Below are 19,930 nucleotides of genomic sequence, written 5' to 3'. Positions count from 1 at the left end.
ATATAACAAAGAGATTGCATTGTAGTAGAATTAAGTGATATTATTATTGTTTTGTATCATATTAATCATTTGTCAATTTTTATTCTTTGTAAATTTGACTATGTGAGTTCCTGGATGCCTGAATTTCCCTTTGAGGATGAATAATCTATCTATCTATCTATTATAACAAACTAATGTTCCATCTACTAGGTCCATTGGGTCCTGCAACAAAATACAAATGTTTGTATCTGCAAATTTGCAAAAGCGGAACAGGACACATTGTCACAGAAATATGAAGCTGTTTTCGGTCCTGAAATAAACTTTTGTGGAGGAGGAATCCACCTGATTTGGTTGCATTTTAAGTAATGCAAGAAGTAACTGTGTATTCACATTCCTTAACTGATGATCTATTGAGTGTGAACTAATCACATGCAGACAGTGACTTGATTGTTTGTTAGCAGGAAGTCATGATGCATCCTCTAAATTCATCACTTATTGGCTTTTGCTGGAGCTTTCAGCTGCTTCTCACAGTGCTCAGGTGGCCTGAAATTAGTTCGGCTTATTCTTTTGTTTTGGTCAAAAATAGATAAATAAATGAACAAAGAATAAATTAAATTAAATTAAATAAAGTGGCTTTTTAAAACAAAGTCTTTATTGGGTAAAAGTCAAAAAGTAAATAAAACTAAATTAATAGCGGCCTCTTTTAGTTAGAACCTGTTTAGGGGGAAATGACACAGTGATACATGAACAAATAAAACCAGAGAGCATTACAAAAATGAAAAAACAACATCTGAACAATACAGAACTCAAACAATACACCATGTGCAAACAATCTATTTAAACAAATATGGCTGCACAGCCTCATGGTGCCCTATATGGTACAATTTTGGCAAAAGTGTACAATGTTAGTCCACTGGTGTGAATGAAAATAGCTCAAAGTTTAAACTTTATGCTCAACAAAAGAGATAAAGAGGCATAAAGGAATTAGATAAACAAGAAAGAAAACTGCAAACATATATTACACATATGACATCTCTAATGAAATCAAAAATAATAATAATCAACTAATCAAGACACTGTAAAGGATCAATAAGACCCTTTTTGTCTTTTGACTACATGCAGAAATGTGTTGGGGGACATGACAGCACATGCCATGACTGTCACGTGACTGGACAGACTGTGCCGTGTACTTGCGCTGCATTCAGGGCCCCTCCGACTTCCAAACACTCACAACATTTAAACTCGTTACAAAAAAATGATGCCACATTTAAATGCCTTTGGTTAGAGATTTAAAAAAGCTTTAATATGCTCTACAGGAAATGTGGTTCTTGTAGTTCATATAGCTCACTGTTTTAAAATAAAACAGACTGTTTTGTTTCCATTAAATAGTTGAACTGTTACAATCTGTATTTTAATATATGAATCATGTGAAATATTCATTATGTTATTGTTGGTTATTCAGATTTTTTTTATTTTTTTATTTACTTTTATTAAAAACAATTTATTAAAAATTAAAGCAGCTACTCCAGTACAAACGGTTTTCCACATATAGATTTAACATGAAAAAAAAAACGTGTTTATAGAAGAAAATATCCAACAGTATATAAAGAAGATGCATATTAATGCCACAGCAATAATAATAATAATAAAGAAATAATATCATATGTAACACTGGCAGGAGTCAACTTGAAGTACATTTTCCTGATATGACTTTTTTAAATTTCAGTGCAGGACTTATTTGCTATGCAGTTTTTACTGAAGTAAATAATCTATATTATTTTATATTTATTTATTATATTTATTTTTTTACTTTATTAGTATTATTTTTTTATCAGTTTTTTTTACACCACTGCTCCAGATAACAAGACTTTTATTAAAGTAGTTTTTAATGCATTGGCTGCATGTTTATAATTCCTACGCTTGCAGCGGGACCGTGAACGCATCAGCATTGTTAAATTAAACAAGCTAAAGCTAAAGTAAACACCCCCGTCAGCTGCAGGGGGCTAACCTTGGAGGGGTAACCTGGGGGGGCGAAGTGCACCCGGACCGCACTTTTTTTTTTTTTTTTATCCAGGACAGGCTCCGGGGAGTGTCTGTAGGAAAACACAGCCCGTGACCTTTCACCTTTGACGGTGTTTGCTCGCTGCGGTAATGGACGGAAGACTTGACCCGCCTTGTTAGCACGACAGGCCGCATGAGTCCCGCAGCGCAGCCGTGACCGTGGAGGCGGAGGCCGAGCTACACCACCCCACAAAAGGTACCTTTAATCGGCGTGTTCACATCAAACCCTCCGAGCTTTTCGACGGCTGGAGTGTCTCTCCTGCTAGCTTGCTAGCTAACACACACACACACACACACACACACACACAGCTAGAGTACACGCTGTGACATTGCACGTGTTTCTCCAGCTCCAAAATGTTTGATTGGCTGATTGATTGATTGATTAAGCACCCATACAGCAGTGTGGCGAAGCTGCGCCTGGTTTCTAACCTGCTCTTTAATCTGTAGATGAAGATAAATCAGGGTTTTTGTGTCTCTGGCCTTAAATCCAGCTGCACAGAAGTTGTACAGTTCATGAGCAGGCTGCTCTGTGCGGCCACACTTCCCCTTTTTCTCCACTTTACCCCCTTTTCTGTAGAGCTGATTGCTGATGTGCACTACATATAATACAGCACACTTCTGTGTTAAACCTCTGCATTCCTCTCTATTGTTTGGCTGATTACACAGGGAGCCATTAACCCCCCCCCCCACCTACCCACCCCCACCCTCACAGCTGGAACAAGTCTACCAGGTCCACCAGGTTGTGACTTGTAAATGTTGCAGGACTTAAATTTCAACATTTTAATGACAATAGCAGTGCCAGAGCACACACACACACACACACACCTGCTTAAACACACCAGGCGTTTCTCTAATTCAAACGCAGCAGATGGGTGATTGGATTAATTTAGCAGTTTATGGGCTGAAATATCAGCCAGTGTCATTTTAATCCGAGTCCCTGCTTTTGTAACACCTTCTTTTATGATGTGTGGTACTTGCATAACGTAAACACAACAAGGTCATAGTGTCCTCGCTGCTGATCAGCCTGCTCAGCTCAGGATGGCAACGAGGAGACGAGAGAAACCAGGCTGGTTGTTAATAATGATTCCCAAAATTCAAAGTTCAATAATTAACAGTGTTGAAATTCACTCATCACAAATCTGAACATTCAATAATGCGACAACAACAACAATGAGGCGACAAAATCGGGTCAGTTGACTGATTTAATATGAACGGATCATTAAAAGTCACTCAGTCCAGCTTGTGTTTTACGCCACAGTGGACTTGATATGTTTGGATTGGCTCCTCAGATGTCAACTATTTGTATTATTTTACTCGATGTTCTAACATTTTATAGAACAACTCATAACTGTCAGATTAATTAAGGACAGAAGTGATTGTTAGATTACCTGCAGCCTTGTATTGTTACACATTTAGCTGTGCTTTAGATCTCAGAGCCTCATTAATGCCGAGTGTCCTTGTTTGCAGGCGTGATGGCAGTCGTGATGACAGCATACATGTGGCTTTAGGGGAGCAGCGCTGCCCAAGCTGGCACCATGCAGCAGAAAGGTGCGATCCAGATTATCGAATGGGAGGACCTGGACAAGAGGAAGTTCTACTCCCTGGGCGTGTTCATGACCTTGACCACCAGAGCCACCGTGTACCCGTTCAGCCTGATCCGCACTCGGCTCCAGGTGCAGAAGGGGAAGGCCCTCTACTCCGGCACGTTTGACGCTTTCTGCAAGATCCTGCGAGCGGAGGGCGCTCAAGGCCTTTACCGCGGCTTCATGGTCAATACGTTCACGCTGGTCTCAGGACAGGCGTACATCACCACCTATGAACTGGTGCGCAAGTATGTGTCCCACTACTCGCCCAGCAACACGGTGAAGTCGGTGGTGGCGGGAGGAGCGGCCTCCCTGGTGGCGCAGACCATCACTGTGCCCATAGACGTGGTGTCCCAGCACCTCATGATGCAAGGACAGGGGGAGCACCTGACTCGCTTCAAGCCCAAACCCAAAATGATGCTGGCGACAAGTAAGCGCAAACTGACTTTTGGGCAAACCCGAGACATCACAGTGCAGATATTTGCAGCTGACGGCTTCAGGGGATTTTACAGGGGCTACGTGGCATCGCTGCTCACGTACATCCCGAACAGTGCGCTCTGGTGGCCTTTTTATCATTTTTATGCAGGTGAGTCAACACCCTGTCAGTTTGTAGTCGCTGCTCTTAACTGCACCACATGTAATCCATAATCACGCTTGGCATGATAAAACTACAGAGAAGAGCTGTAAATCTTCGTTCAATCAAGAATTCGAGCTGCAGCTCACGGAGGAATGACAAGTTATGTAAAAACTTTATATCCTGTGTGTTCCCAGAGCAGCTGTCCCTGCTGGCACCGAGTGAGTGCCCCCATCTGATTCTGCAGGCTTTGGCAGGACCAATGGCAGCAGCAACCGCCTCCACCATCACCAACCCCATGGATGTGGTCCGAGCAAGAGTGCAGGTAAACGCATCAGAGCTGAAATCACTTCCTCACGTACATTTAAGGCTCGTAAACGGTCAACACTTACTGATTTACTGAGCATATAGTAGCTGTTCTGGAGCGTTTGATCGAGTAAAATGAATTTAAAAAAGATTTTGAAACCTCCAAAATGAAGTTTATTTTCAAATAATATGATAATTTGACGCCCTCCAGTAGAGATTAAATGGTTTTCAAGTTCATGATAGAACCACAGTAAAAACGTCTGAAGGTTGTTACTGTTTCCAATTTTAAATGATTATTATTATTATCATCATTTTTAAAAATGACGGTAAATCCTATTTAGCATCAACCAAACTTGGAGACTTCGGAATCATGGTTGTAATTTGTTTTTTGGATGAAGAGAGCTGAGGAAAACTTAAAACTGAATATGGTCACGCAGAAAGAAAATCGCTGCGCCACCATCAGCAAATGCAAATTTGATGGTTGTCTTATGTTTCCATAAGATTTTGTTTTCAATGTAAAACCTGGTGAAGTGACAGCCTTGGTAATTCTGGTCACTGCTATGAGATTTGATTCCATCTCACCTCTACTCTGTCTGTCAAAGGTGGAGGGACGATCATCTGTTATGGAGACGTTCAAGCAGCTGCTGGCAGAGGAGGGCGTCTGGGGGATGACCAAGGGGCTGTCGGCCCGCATCATCTCCTCCATGCCCACGTCGGTGCTCATCGTGGTGGGATACGAGACCCTGAAGAGACTGAGCCTGCGAGCGGAGCTGGTGGAGTCCAGACACTGGTGAAAGGCCACAGGGAGCCGGGACAGCTTCGCACCAGGCGCCACCTCCACACGGGCGGGCAGGAACCTTTGGCAGAGGAGACGGCGACCCAGATGTGCGTCCAGTCTCTGGTAGCCGCTCAGCTGTGTTGCTGCTTCCACGTCCCCTTTTTAGATCTGTGTTGTTTTAATGCCAAGTACGATGCATTAGAGTGCAAGTTGTGAGTTACAGGTGTCATTACAATGTCTTCTTCCGCTTGTCAGACCCATTTCTACTGGCCCTTTTTTTTTGTTTTTGCAGAAGTGTTACTGTGAAATATGAAAACAGTGTCATTTTTCCAAAAACTAAATTACCCATTTAAAAAAGAAAATATGACAAGACTTTGTCTTTGGGGAAAAACTTTCCCAAGCAAGCCCCTTTTTGATTAATGCCTCCTAAATGTAACTGTATATTTAAAAAATATGGGATTCCTTTTTTCTTTCTTTAGTGTCATACTTTGATCGCACTGAAGCAGCATAAACTTGTGAACACTCAATGCGCCTTTTTGAGTTCACAATCCAGCTGTGTTCAGTTTTTAAATTAGTCTCTGCAGTATATATGTATTTTAAGTTTTCAATGTGCCAAAACCTGCAGACACAAACGCCTTGTTTGTCCTGTTGAGCACATCCAGAGCAGCGCAGCCTGGTATCTGTGTGCATTCCAGTGAAAAGGAAGAAATGAGATTTGTTTGTTAATTACAGTAATGCTGTTAAATTGTACAGATGAAATGAGTTTATCTTAGTTAAGCCAGACTTCCAAAAGTATGTTTAAAACTCGTTCTATCTAGTTTATCTCGAGGCCTTTGTGACCCACGGCCCTAATTCATGTAGCTGTTTATTCTGCAGCAGTGATATAATGATGAATCATGTGTATAGATGTTGATCGGGCCAATCGGGCAGACGTGTCTTCTTCTTCTCCTTTTTTTGTTCCTTTCTGCTTTAACGGACTCTACAAAACAAAGTGGAGCTATGAGGAAAGAGGGGGATGTAGCAGGAGAGGTATGAATGTACCGTCACGGGCCGTAGACCATGTCAGAGAAGTGGAAATGCAGCATATTCCTCATGGGCCACTACTACTGTTCAATCTGTGCATTATTTATACTATTCAGACGACCGAGGATCCAGTCTGCAAGCATGTGGTTACAGAGCAGACAGTGAAATCACTGGGTCCGTTCTGAGAGTGAAGGCAGCAGCAGCATCACACCAGCAGACAAAAACTAAACCTCCGAGTTGCCTTCAGATTTCAGTCTCTTAATGAGTCTGAGGTGCATCAACAAGGCCACTGTGACATCGGAAAAGCACGTAGATGCAGCCATGTTTAAAAGGACCATCACTGCCAGACAACACCTCGGTGACGTTTCCTTCTTTTAGAAACTGTTTTTAAAAATATTTTAGTCTTTTCACAGACGGCACGTTTCTGTGTTTGTGCAACATAAAGTCCAAGTGAGAACGATGAGGATGATGATGATGATGGAGATGATGGACTCCTCCAGTTTCTGAGTTACTGTGATTAATTTCTGGGAGGCAAATGTAAAGAACCTCCTCCTGTATGGAGGAAGTTCTCCACCTGTATTCACCACCTACCTGCTCTGTGTGTGTGTGTGTAATAAAGAATTGTTAAAAGTACACTTTGATGTGTTTTAAACATTCAGAACTTGTGGACCTTTTGATGTAAAGAAATAAAGAAGAATCAATCACTGAAGTGGAAGTTTACTCGTCTTATGATGTGAATATCTTAAAAATATCTTTATAAATTCAGCCTTGTGCCTCTGAAAGGCTGCAGTACAGATGCTGAACCACTGGATGGAGGACTAGATCATCTCCTAAAGTAATGTCCTCAAATAATGGAGCCGCAAAAAGGACAAAAGGTTACATGCATAAAGTAAAACCCATCATCCACCATCACATCTAAATTGTTGGTGTAGATGCAATGCAAGTTTTTTTTATACCCACAGCAGCAACTGCAATGAATATTATTAGGATAAGGGACTGTGTAGATGAAACCATCAGGAATCACCAGACTATGTTGAAAATCAAGCACTTTTCAAGGTGTATTTTCAAATTCAAGCCTTTTCAAAACCTTGAAAACACAACTGTTAAAATCCAAACTTGTTCCAAACAAACAAACAAACCCTGTGACACCTCTGACAAGGCAAAATAAAACTAAATGGATAAATGATTAAAGAGTGACAGGACCAAAAGAAAGGAGGACTAAAGACTAAATCAGTGAATTATAGATGAATAAAAAGTTTAAAGTATTAAATTCACTGAGAAAAAACTAAAACCTTTTTTTACTTTCTCCACTTTAATTATTTAACTAACAGGATTATTTACTGACGTCTGCTGTTACATTTTAAACTCGTTTGTTTCAGGCCTTCAAACTAACCCAGACAATCACATGATGAACTGCTCCGCTCGCAAACTGAAAAAATACAACAGAAACAAAAGTACAAAACCAACCCTTTTATTTGACCTACACAGGCCAGTGCAAAAAAAAAAAAATCCATCATTTACAGTGTTACCCACCCCTCCCTCCCTCCCTAAGTTACCAGCCTCCCTCCCTCCCCCAGTTACCAGCCTCCCTCCATGATCTGAGCTCTGGATCCTCCCGTCCTCTCTCTCCTCCTGTGGCCTGTGATGGACGCCATCCATCCATCACATGGGACAGTCGTAGATGTGGATGGCGCGGTCGTCTCCAGCCGAGATGATCTTTGAGCCGTTGCTGTTGTACTTTACGCTCCACACCTGAACACAGAAAAGATGGGGATGGGATTTGACTTTTATTATTATCACATATCAGAAGGGAAATTCCATAATTGCAAACCAGTGTCTATATTTTAGAAAAAAATATATATACCTGCAACCAAATAGCCAGACACCTTTTCTACCAAGAACGGTGAAGGCTGAAACATTATGTTCCAAATAGCAACGTTGAAATGTATGACAGCAATTACAATAATTATATAATGGCTGTAAATGACCTCCATTAAACCAGACAGGCTCTGATTGTTTAGTGTCTGACAACATTAGTGAAACGATTCTTACAGAGACGGACCTGTGAGATCTTTTTTATCTAACCAGAAGTTATTCTCTCTTCAAATCTACCAGACTCCATTGAGAAAAACAGTAATTTCATCTTGCAGAACACACAAGTTGCTGGTCTGCCGCTGCCCTGATCAGTTAGTTTGTGTTATTGTGTGTTACACAAATCCTGAACTAACCCTTTACAACACCAAAGTCACACAATAACACAAAGACTGATTGAGGTAGTGGTTTACTGGCAACTACAGTGTGTTGTGAGGTAAAATTGCAATTTTTTCAATGGAGTCTGGTTGCTTTGTTGAGATGCAATGCAATGGCTGCTTCTAGATAAAACAAAAAGGATCTTACAGGTTTTCTTCTATAGGGATCCTTTCCGTAATGTTATTACACACTTCAAACAATAATCTGAGCCTTTCAGTGGCAGGCAGAACCAGAAATATGTAAAAATAAAGCCCAGGTTCAGTCCTTTAAGCGTAGGGCAGTGAAGGCACACACCACACGGGTATACAAGTAATATTAAAAATGGAGAGGTCAGTCTTTGAGGTTATCTAGAGATGCATCAAAAGGCAATAAATTTGACCAGAAACTGAGCAGCACAGAGAGTTTCAAACCTACGCATTCAAGGGCTGGAACAATGATCTACATCGAGGAGCAAAACAAAGCTGAACACTTCGTTGGCTGCAAATTGTCCCTGTAGGGTTTCTGCTTTTGCTGTCATCTCACCAAACGATAAAAACAAACAATACAGCAGCGTCAACTGCCTCTGATCTCCTCTCAGAAGAGCCGTCGGCCCGTATTTCAACGAGCGGCTCTGTCGGAGAGCAGATCAACGTCCCCACAGGCGTCTGCAACCAGGGATCTAATGACAGCTGGGATTATTGGTTTTACCCGAGCTGAAACATCAAGAGACGGGTCATGTGAGGGGCCACTCCATGACGTCAGCCATATTGATTTCCCCAAAAGCATCAGCACCTACAGCGGATGTATTTTCTCACTTTGAGTCTGATTATAACACACAGTGAAGGACACATGGCTTTTCTTTGTCACCTGGTCTTGATGGTCGAAGAAAGTGTTGATGCACGCTCTGGAGCTGGCGTCCCAGACCTTCACGCTCTTGTCAGACGAGCTGAGAGTAGCAGAGGGGACAGAGAGCATTTGTTTTACAGCTCATCTTCGAATCAAACTTTGTGTTGTCTGGCTGACCTGCTCAGTTGATCTTGGCACTGGCAGATGGAAAAACAGCTTCAGCCAACAACCGTTTCACACGAAGGGAGTGAAAGCATGGGAAAGTGGACGGAGGAAAACATGCCTGCTAGCTCACTAACACACCGACAGTCCAAGGGCAGGATTCGCTGCTCACACAACTACTGGCTATTTTATTCTAATATACTTAGAGCAGCACAGACTCAAGTTCACAGTTCAATTAAAATTTGCTTTGTGTGTAAACTCAGGCGAGAAAAAAAGTCTATTCGCCTTCGTTTTGTAGCAACCTGAAGCTGTTCTGAGGTTTTTCATTTTACCTTGAGACAAAGTGGGTGTCGTCTGGGGAGAAGGCGACGTTAAGAACCCAGGATCCGTGTCCACTCAGCGTGCCAGCCAGGTTAGCATGTTGCCTGTAAAACAAAGTTTATTAGAGCTTTTTCCTGTTTATTTCTATAATTGTAATAATGTGTAGCATCTGTGGCACTGATGAAGTCCCTCCATTGTTCTGTGTGTATATATTTTATGCAAACTGAGCATCTTTGGCACAAAAAAAATGTTTGGGATTAATTAAAAGATAACTTTGGTATTTCTAAATCTAAATTTCTAAAACCATACCTGATCAAAGTAGGTCCATAAAAAGTGCTTGTTTTAGCCACTGACAGGCTCAGATTGTTGTTCTAAGTGTCTGACAGCATTATGGAAAAGATTCCTACAGAGAGAGACCCGGAAGATCCTTTTGGTTTAAACAGAAACAGCTGTTATATCGTTCGGTTCAAAGCCACCAAACTCTACTGACAAAAACAGTAATTTTACCTCACAGAACACAGGGGCTGCTGATCTAGCTTCTGGGACTTGGCCTGTTTTAACGGGTTAGCAAGGATCCAAACTAACTCTTTAAAAGCACCAGAGTCACACAATAACATACAAACTAACTGATCGAGGCAGCAGTAGACCAGTAGACCTCCCATCTTCTGTGAGGTAAAATTACTGTTTTTGTCAATGGAGTCTGGTGGCTTTGAACTGGGTGATTTAACTGCTGTTTCTGGTTAAACAAAAAGGATCTTGCAGGTCTGTTTCTGTAGGGATCCTTTGCATAGTGTCATTGACACTTTGAACAACAATCAGAGCCTGTCAGTGGCTAAAACAAGCACTTTTAGTGGATGTTCAATGGGTAAGGTTGGCCAAAAGGATTGCGTTGCAGCCCATATACAGCTGCCTGTTGTGGTGATCTACTGGACCAGTCATTTCAAACACCAGATCTATCTTTTTAGTCTGACAGACAGGAGGATCCACCCGCCGCCAGCTGAACTCACACGTCATATATTTTGATGTAGCCGTCGTCTGAGGCTGTGACCAGGAGCTGGGAGTCGGGGGAGAAAGTGAGGGATCTGATGGGCATGGCGTGACCTGAGGACAGAGGAGACAGTCGCTCAGCAAGCTTCCTCACTGACTAAATTCAGTAATGTGATTTATATCATTTTTAATTTAAGATTTTCAACAGTTTTTCCAACAAAACAAAAAGTTTGCAGACATCACATTGAGCTTGGCTCTTATTATTTTTTGGCATCTAACAGACAAAATGTTCAATCTGATAAAAAAGCAATTTAAAAACTAATTGTGATAAAACTGATCACTAGTTACAGCATGATTTAACACCTAAATAATGAACGTTAACACTTCACCTACCTTCCAGCGTGTGGAGTAGCTTTCCAGTGGCGATGTCGAAGATGTTGATGATACCGTCGATGGCTCCGCTGGCCAGATATTTTCCATCAGGGCTCTGAGGGGACAAAACAGAATAAAATAAAAAGGTATTGATTATAAAAGGCCTTTTATAAATGTAGAGAGAGATGTAGAGCTAATTCTAAACATTTGGGCCTGGAGAGAAAGGGTTAAAACAAGAGAAAACCTTGGTGAGAGTGTGAAGAAACACTAATCAAGATGAGTTATTGTGAAACCAGGGCGGTGACGCCTCAGCCGTTAGAGACGGTGAGCTCGAGGAGCCACCACTCAGCCTGAAGACCTGAAGGACAATTTATGGTTCCTTACGTAAGCGATGCTCAGGATGAATTTTCCTCGCGTGTCCAGAGAATACTCCTTCTTGCCGCTTTCCACACCAAAGATGTTGACCTTGCCAAGATGGCTCCCTGTGGCGATGTGTTTAGAGTCTGGGGAGAAGGCAACCGACCACGCATCAACTAGGGGGGAGAGCAGAAAGACAGAGGCAAGGTTGAACACATCAGACTGATTAATTTTCTTTTCTTTTAAACAATGCTGTCCACAGCAAACACAACTTATTTACAAGGTCAACCAACGTTTCTCGTTTCTCATCTAACTGTCCTGGAACAAGACACTAAGCCTACTTCCTGCTCTGTTGAGCCCGTTCTATAGTCGTTAGTCATAAGCTTAATATCATTACGTAAAAGAAAAAGGTTTTACATGAACTGGACTCACTCCTGAAGAGTCCAAACATCCTGTAAAGTTTGTCCAAAGACGGGAAAAAAAAAGGTCTTTAATCTGATGACCGAGACCGAGAGTGTCTCTAATCGTAGGCGACATGGCATTTAGATGAAGTACCGCTTGGCTCAAGATACAAAACAACAGAGATTTCTGCGTGGGACGTTTCTGAAAGGTGGGAATAAAAAAAAAAATGAAAGAAGCTTGCTGAGTTGCAGCACACAGCGAGACAGACGAGCTGCCATCCCCTGCAGGTTTGTTTTAATATTAAGCTGTGGCGGTTTTCCTTGTAGTGACATTATTCCACTGCTAATTAAAAAACGTGAATGGACATCTAACACAACACATTAAGAGCACATTCACAAGGTCAAATTAACTTATTATCAGAAGTATGAGTTTAAGAGCCAAGACATGAGTTTGCTCACAGAAAATCTACATATGATGTGAAAAATATTCTGACAAATACTTTCTCAATTGATCAAAACAGTGAAAACTTTCCTGAAGGCGTGAAGGTGTTGAACATTTTGTTTTGTCCTTTAGATTTTCTGTTTTTTATATCATAAATTAAAGAACAGCAGTAAATGTTCACAAAGAGAAGCTGAAACCATCAAATGTTTTTGTAATTTTGCTTCAAAATGGCCTGAAATAATCAACTGATAAACAAAATAGTTGCTTGTTATTTTTCTGTTAATCAACTTATCGATTACTGGCCTTATATTTTTAACTCTAGACAGACTGCTGTCTCTTGCATTAAAGAAATACCTGCTGTAAGTGGAAAATCAATATTGATGAATCAACAATTAAGTTTATAAGTTAACCAGAAACAGCCGTTATATTGCTTGGTTCAAAGCCACCAGACTCCATTGACAAAAATAGTAATTTTACCTCACAGAACACAGGACTTCCTTGTCTAGTTTCTGGGACTTTGTTGTTTTAAAGAATTAGTTTAGATCCGTACTAACCTGTTAAAACACCAGAGTCACACAATAGCACAAACAAACTAAGTGATCAAGGCAGCAGTAGACCAGCAACTCCTGTGTTCTGCAGGGTAAAATTATTGTTTTTGTTAATGGAGTCTGGTGGCTTAGAGCCAAGCGATTTAAAGGCTGTTTCTGGTTAAACCAAAAGGATCTTACAGGTCTATTTCTGTAGGGATCTTCCCAATAATGTCATTGACACTTCAAACAACAATCAGAGCTCATCAGTGACAAAAACAAGCACTTTTAGTGGATGTCATTCAATGGGCAACCTTGCCCATTAAAAAGTCAGATGTAGAGCTGAGCGAAGCAAGACCCCTCTCCTTGTGACACCAGTACAAATTAGTCAATAAAACCATGTCGTTAGTGGTCCTCTGAGTCCCAGTCTTACCTGGTCCGGCGTCCATGGACTTGATCTGTTTTCCGGACTCCAGGTCCCAGAGACGGATGTGAGCGTCGAGGGAGCTGGAGGCAGCGATTGCTCCGTTGTGACTGATGTCCACTGACACCACGCCCAGCTGGTGGCCCTCCAGAGTCCACTGCAGCTCCAGCTTCTCGTCTGACCTGCAGGAGCAGAGCGCCACACAGATTATTATCCTGTCAAGTCGACTCAACTCAACTTCAAAGCCAACGTGGACGAGAAGCTCTTAAAAGTGCTTGGGGAAGAAAAAAATGCAAATTTAACTATCTACAACTCCACCACGACTAGCCTAACCCTAACCCTAACCCTGCTGATGAATACCAAGTGATGTGATCAAAAGCTCCAATACAAAAGGTCAAATCAAGTTTATTCTGCAGTATGTAGATTTATAAGAAGCCATGTGACACCGGTTATATCACCACAGCAGATTTTTATTCCTTTGAGTAACATGAAGCAGTGAAATGGCTTTACAGATCGTGGGCTGAACTCACAAAACCCTCCGAAGAAAACTTCTTAAGTGCTGCTTTCTTCTTAGCTTCAGTCTTAAAACAAATGTTTAGATGATTTGATATTCATGATTCATCATTTTTTACCTTTACTTTCCTCCTAAGTTCCTTCCGAAGAAAAAAACTTTAGAATTAGATTCTTGAAAGCAAAGCGACTTTTTTACTTAGTCTTAAAACTGTTGTAGTGAAAAGGAACGCCTCTAAATCCATTCATTTTAAACAGACTTTAAAAATCCAAATACCTAAGTCCACTTTTACAAAAGAAGAAAAAACACAAAGACAATATGGGACAAATAAATATCAGTTAGACAAATGGCTGTCAGGAGTATTAAGTTTTATTGTTATTAGTTGTGGCAAAAAAAAAAAACACCTCTTACCATTTCCAGACTTTCACCATATCATCTAGGGAGCCAGTGACAATAGTTTCCGTCCCATCAGCCTCACTTCTCCCCCACGCTGCTGTCCAGATAGCATCATCGTGTGCTGAGAGGAAACAAACAGTTAACAAGTTAAAACAACAAGTTAAAACAATGATTACGTGATTGTGTCTGAACTGAAACTAGCAGCAGCGCTGATGAGGAAAACACTGACGGGTAAATCCGGCGTTATTCTGTATTTCTGTTATTACGTTCTGACTTCCCCTGCTCGTCTGTGGCTCTCAGGTCCAAGCAAATATGTTTCTACTTACATGTAAATCTTTAAAAGCATCAAGTTTTAGTTTTCAGTACATTTTTGGATGTTATTTAAAAAGGGGTGAGTTGCACAACACTTGAGACACTCTGTGCTGTAGGAAGCATTAACAGCAGGACGGTGAATAACGTCTACTGACTGAACTGCAGTGTGTTTGTTCATGATGAGGAAGGAACAGGTCACGATGGTTTTATTTATTGATGTTTCTAACAGACTTTGGAGAATAAAACAGCTTTATGACAAATTAATAATACACTTTGGATATAGACAAAGTAGAAAGTGTTTATTCTTGTTGACAATGGGACAAATATAGATTACACCATTTATTCTGTCCTTCATTTATCCCTCCTTTCCTTATCTTATGCTGAGTGAGAGCAACAAAAAGTAGGTTTGAATAGATGGAAAATCTGAATACCAAGACTTTCTGTGGGGAAAACTCACTGGTAACTTCTTCAGAGAAAGTGTGAGTTAGAGATAAGCACAGATCTGTTTATCCATGATGTTACTCACCGTGTTCTTGCTTGAAAAGGATGCTGTACTGAAATCAAAACATAAACTTAAAGTTAATCTTTCATTCAGCAAACAAACCAAATGAGTTAATACTGAGTGTAAATATGAAGCTGAGTGAATTTGTTGCTTACCTGAGTGCTCATTGTTTTGGTCCTGGGAGTTTGAGAGCCAGTTAGCTTAGCTTAGTCTGAAGACAACATGAATGTGTGTCAGTTTTGATAAAGAAGAACATGTTTGTTATGAATATGTTACTGACACTAGCTAGTTTGGCTAACAAGAAAAACACACATTATAAACCCGAGTTTAAAAGTGCAGACCTGCCACAGTTAAAGGGAGAACAGACAAACGAATAACTAATAAAACTAAAGGTTAAGGGAAACATACATGCGGAGTTTTACAAGTGAAAAAGCTGCTAATAAAACCAATGCTAACAGAAGCTAACTTAGATTAGCAGCAGTTAAAGAAAAGGCAGTTCGCTGTTTTTAAAGTTACCGGATAATCAAGTGACCGCACAGTTTACACGACTAACTGTACTGACTACAGACTGTTTAACGTTCATATAAAACGTACCTTCAAATCTCTAAATACGATGTTTTATTAGATATCTGAGGCTCCGCCGATTTACATGTGAGACGCCATGACAACTTCGTAACTTCCGCCTTCCGTCTTCTTCGTTTGTTGTTTGTCGGTCGGTGAATGACGTATGAGGCGCACTACCGCCACCAGCGGAACAGCGGAGGAAAAGCGTTATAAAATATATTTGAAAAGATGAATTTAATTTGACTGATTACTTGCAAATTTATTGATTTAACAGGTCGTTTGAAACTCTCTAAGGATTATTCAAATAATCAATAATTGTAATAAATACAAAGAATAAGTTAGTTGGCTGTGAGGAAGAACATAAGCAAAACATAATGTCCACTCAAAATGTATAGATAATAAGATAGCAAACAAATGTTAGAAACATGTACAGTCAATTAATAAGTTCAGTAATTTATTTACTATATATTTGTATTACAGTAAAACAGAGAACTGGAATAATTACAGTGTCAACTTGCCTCCAATGATACCAGTCGTCCCAGAAGTGTTTCATCACTTGTCCAGTTTAAATTCAGTTATATTGAATTAATCTTATAACACAGCACTAGTGGGCAAAGAAGAGATGTTTTCTTAGAAACATTGATTTCCTCATGGTGCCTGCAAGGCCAGAATATAATCAATATTCGACTTCAGATGAGACTTTAGGATTCTCAGGGGCTTCCTGCTTGTCCTGTCTTACAATAATAACAGCTTAAAGTAAAACCTCTATGGAGCAGAGAGAAAGGCAAACCTGAGCCTCCTCTTCAGGAGGAAAAACAACCTAATATTTTGACAGTCTGAGCTTCAGACACTGAAAAAACAAGGAGGGAAAAAAAAAAGGAAAAAACAGTTGTCAAGATAAAGTTTTAAGAGAATATTTCCAAATGGGGGAAGGTAAATGCAGCCGGTGTGTTTTTAAATAACTCCTGAAGTCATTTAGAAGATGAGAGATGTCCTATTTAGAGCTGTCTGTGTGAGAAAGAGAGAGAGAGGGAGAGCTTGACTGGTAGAATTAAAATAACTGTGATGTTCGCCACAGTTATCCACTACTCTGAGCTTAATTATGATCATTTCTACTCCAAACACTCACCCACAGATTTATTCTTCTTGAGTTGTGAAAAAAACCCTCCATTAAACCCAAAATAAAAGTAATATGCACAATATTTAGGGTTGGCAGAGTGGCCCATCATTTCACACAGTATATAGAAAACAGTGCAACATTTCAAATCACCAGCTCACTTCCAGTTTAAAAGAGTTCTTTGTCTTTGCATATAATGATGAATGACAATTATCCGATGAGGTAAGTGCAGCTGGTGTATGAACTAAACTGGTATTAGGAATACTGGTGTTTAAGTGGCAGCTGCTCAGGAGGAACCTCCACATATAGTAAAAAAAAAAACATATTCTAGATGTGTAGCTTGTGTGTGTGAGTGAGTAAAGCACATAAACATCTAATAAATGGTTTATAACACACTCCAGTGTAGTTGTAAGCAGATATAATGTCTATTAATGTGTTTTTTCAACAACTAGAACTCCTCTTGTGGGCACCAGTAAGTTAATTCATTAATTAACATGAATATAGATAAACACAGAAGCATTGTACAGTTGTTGAGAAACACTGTAGGTATGTTATAAACGTCCCTCTGGCTGCAGACAACCACACAATCGTGCCGACTACCGAGATGGTAGTTCACCTCCTGCTGCTGAGGTGCCCCTGAACAAGGCAGCGAAACCCAACAACTGATCAATCTACCATCTTCATGTCTTTATTTTTGGGCTTTTCTGTGTGTAAAACTACAACAGACAGGGAAAAAAATGAGTGTATCTACTAAAAGGAGATCAGTGAAGTTCTTCTTCTTCTTCTTCTTCTTCTTTTAAATGTTTTATTCCAGCATGTTTCAGTGCTGCTGTTGTGCTTCTTCATTCATGTCAGGGAGGAGAATAAAACCTTTAAAGTAACAACACGAGCACTAAGAATGCCAAGTCGTCTTCTACCTGCTGAACTGTACACGAGCCACAAGACATCTGAAATCTGGATCTGTTTTTCCAGCCTGGACTCAAATCTTTAATTTCTTCTTCGGGCACTTGTATCTTATTTCCTTTTGTGAGTCCTGCAGGCGGTGGTGTCCACAGTGCTGCTATTTTCAGCCAAGTGATTCATTCTTATTTTCAGGGAAGTAATGATGGAGGGTAATGGACCTAGTGTCACAGCAGCAGGGCTTCTCTTGATATCATCTTTGATACGACTGAATGAAATGCCTTTGAGAGCATTTAACAGAACATTAAACACGCAAACATCGTTGTATAATTTAATCCTCATCTTGTCTTGTTGATCACGCCGAGGTGTCACTGCAGAGTGAATAGAAACGTCCTTTAAACGATGTCAAGAGTAAGATTTCTATTTTATATTTCTACTAAAAGAGATAAAGATTAAGAAAAGTAAGAAAAATAAAGTTTGACTTGCACAAAGTTTCTAAAGTCCTTCAGGTTTAGAAGTGCCTCTGTGACTGTTTTAAAGGTCTTTAAAAGTGTCAGCTCCTTATGTAATCGTCATTGTCTCCTTTTGGCTTTTAAATTATCAGTCTGCACCTGATTATGGGATCTGGTCTCTGCACAGTGTATCAGCGGTGTATAAGTTGAATGGTGTCTGTTTCTAAGAGGCTTTGAGTCATTTAAATCTCTCCTTTGGAAACTATTTTTGACCCCAAAAACTTATTCAAACTTCAGTGTGACTGTCAGCTGAGCGCTGAGTTGTGTTCGGGTGTTGATGTTCGGCGAACGTGCATGTATGTAATGATCGATGATGTTTCTCTGTGCACATGTGAGGACAGAGATCATGAATTCAAAGCCAGAGGCAGAACTGGTGTCACTCAGTTACCACAGCAGCATCTAGAACAATCTTATATCAGGATTAACATGCGAAACAAACTAAACGAGGAGTTAAGCACAGTAAATAAAGTGTACTTTAATAATGAGTGTCGAAAACAACCTAAGTGTTGTAACACTACTGGTCAGAGGTGTGGACTCGAGTCACATGACTTGGACTCGAGTCATGAATTTGATGACTTTAGACTCGACTTGACAAAATGTAAAGAGACTTGCAACTCGACTTGGACTTTAACATCAGTAACTCGTGACTTCACTTGGACTTGAAAAGACTTGCTACTTTCCCCAAACCCAAAGATGAAAAAGTATGTTGACATGGACCGCTATATATCTATATCTGTGTGTGTGTGTGTGTGTGTACCTGAGCACGACATCCAATCAAATTAGATCCACGTTGTTTTGATCCGACAGCATCCAACCAATCAAATTACAGGACAACCAATGAAGCGGATAAAGCAGCAAAGATAGTTTGTTTGGGTATAAAAACTACGAGGTGGTCAACAAAAAACGAATCGCAGTATGTAAAACGTGCGGGTCGAAGATTACGGACGGAGACGCAACAACTTCCAACTTTGTTCGACATTTGAAGCTGCACAAAGAAAAATGTCAGCACTTTTTGTGCAAATTACATTTGCATTTGTTTCTTTCAAATGTGTTTGAACAACGTTGGTGCTAAAAAAGGTTTGAATAAATACAGATGTTGTAGCATACATGATCTGTGTAAATATTATTTCTCTGTTGTTAAAAGGACTCGAAAGGACTTGAAACTCAAATGGTAGGACTTGGGACTTGACTCGGGACTCGAGGGCAAAGACTTGAGACTTACTTGTGACTTGCAAAACAATGACTTGGTCCCACCTCTGCTACTGGTTATGCAACATAATAATACTGACCAATAAAGTCACAACTTAACTTATTATTATTAGTCCTACAACAAGATAAAATATGATAAAGATAAAAAATATATAGATAAAATATTTTTCTCTGTAAAGTAAAACGTTGACTTAATTAACAGAAATGGGTTCAATAACATTTTAAACTTTTCAAGAGAGACAGTTTGTTGGATTACGACTAAGCTCGGCTTCACCGTGTCACAGTAAGTACACACATTTATATTTGGGTGGTTTGATGGCGACACTCAAATTCACCTCAGCTGTGCTTCTCTTGCAGCACTGCAGTGATAATTATTATGCAAAACGATTCAGAAAGCTCAGTAGAGTGAAAGACTTGTTTTTCCACTTTACATAATAATGCAGAATAATGGGCAGTACAGTACAACACATACATAATAGATACATAAATCCTCGTTAAAGCCTGCGGGGGGGTGGGGGGAGACCAAAACTAAAAG

At 40.2% G+C, this 19,930-nt stretch overlaps 3 protein-coding genes across 3 annotated transcripts in view; 1 reads left to right on the top strand and 2 right to left on the bottom strand.

The window, feature by feature from the left end:
• The window catches only part of sin3aa (SIN3 transcription regulator family member Aa), a 138,037-nt gene that overhangs the window by 71,242 nt on the left and 46,865 nt on the right, over window positions 1-19,930 (bottom strand). The window lies entirely within an intron of this gene.
• On the top strand, window positions 2,098-7,013 carry slc25a44a (solute carrier family 25 member 44a). The gene is made up of 4 exons (XM_070830644.1): window positions 2,098-2,236; window positions 3,508-4,209; window positions 4,395-4,522; window positions 5,106-7,013. The coding sequence occupies exons 2-4, from the start codon at window positions 3,576-3,578 to the stop codon at window positions 5,295-5,297; spliced, it is 954 nt and encodes a 317-aa protein (XP_070686745.1). The 5' UTR covers window positions 2,098-2,236; window positions 3,508-3,575; the 3' UTR covers window positions 5,298-7,013.
• Window positions 7,883-15,771, bottom strand: skic8 (SKI8 subunit of superkiller complex). Its single transcript, XM_070830851.1, has 11 exons — window positions 15,688-15,771; window positions 15,249-15,304; window positions 15,118-15,145; window positions 14,295-14,400; window positions 13,382-13,554; window positions 11,606-11,754; window positions 11,243-11,336; window positions 10,870-10,963; window positions 9,874-9,966; window positions 9,401-9,479; window positions 7,883-8,056 (listed from the first exon to the last, which is right to left on the bottom strand). Exons 2-11 carry the CDS (start codon window positions 15,258-15,260, stop codon window positions 7,967-7,969), a joined length of 918 nt encoding a protein of 305 aa, XP_070686952.1. The 5' UTR covers window positions 15,261-15,304; window positions 15,688-15,771; the 3' UTR covers window positions 7,883-7,966.

Source organism: Pempheris klunzingeri, chromosome 5 (assembly GCF_042242105.1).
Source record: "Pempheris klunzingeri isolate RE-2024b chromosome 5, fPemKlu1.hap1, whole genome shotgun sequence".
NCBI lineage: Eukaryota > Metazoa > Chordata > Actinopteri > Acropomatiformes > Pempheridae > Pempheris > Pempheris klunzingeri.
This window is presented reverse-complemented; position numbering and strand designations above follow the sequence as displayed.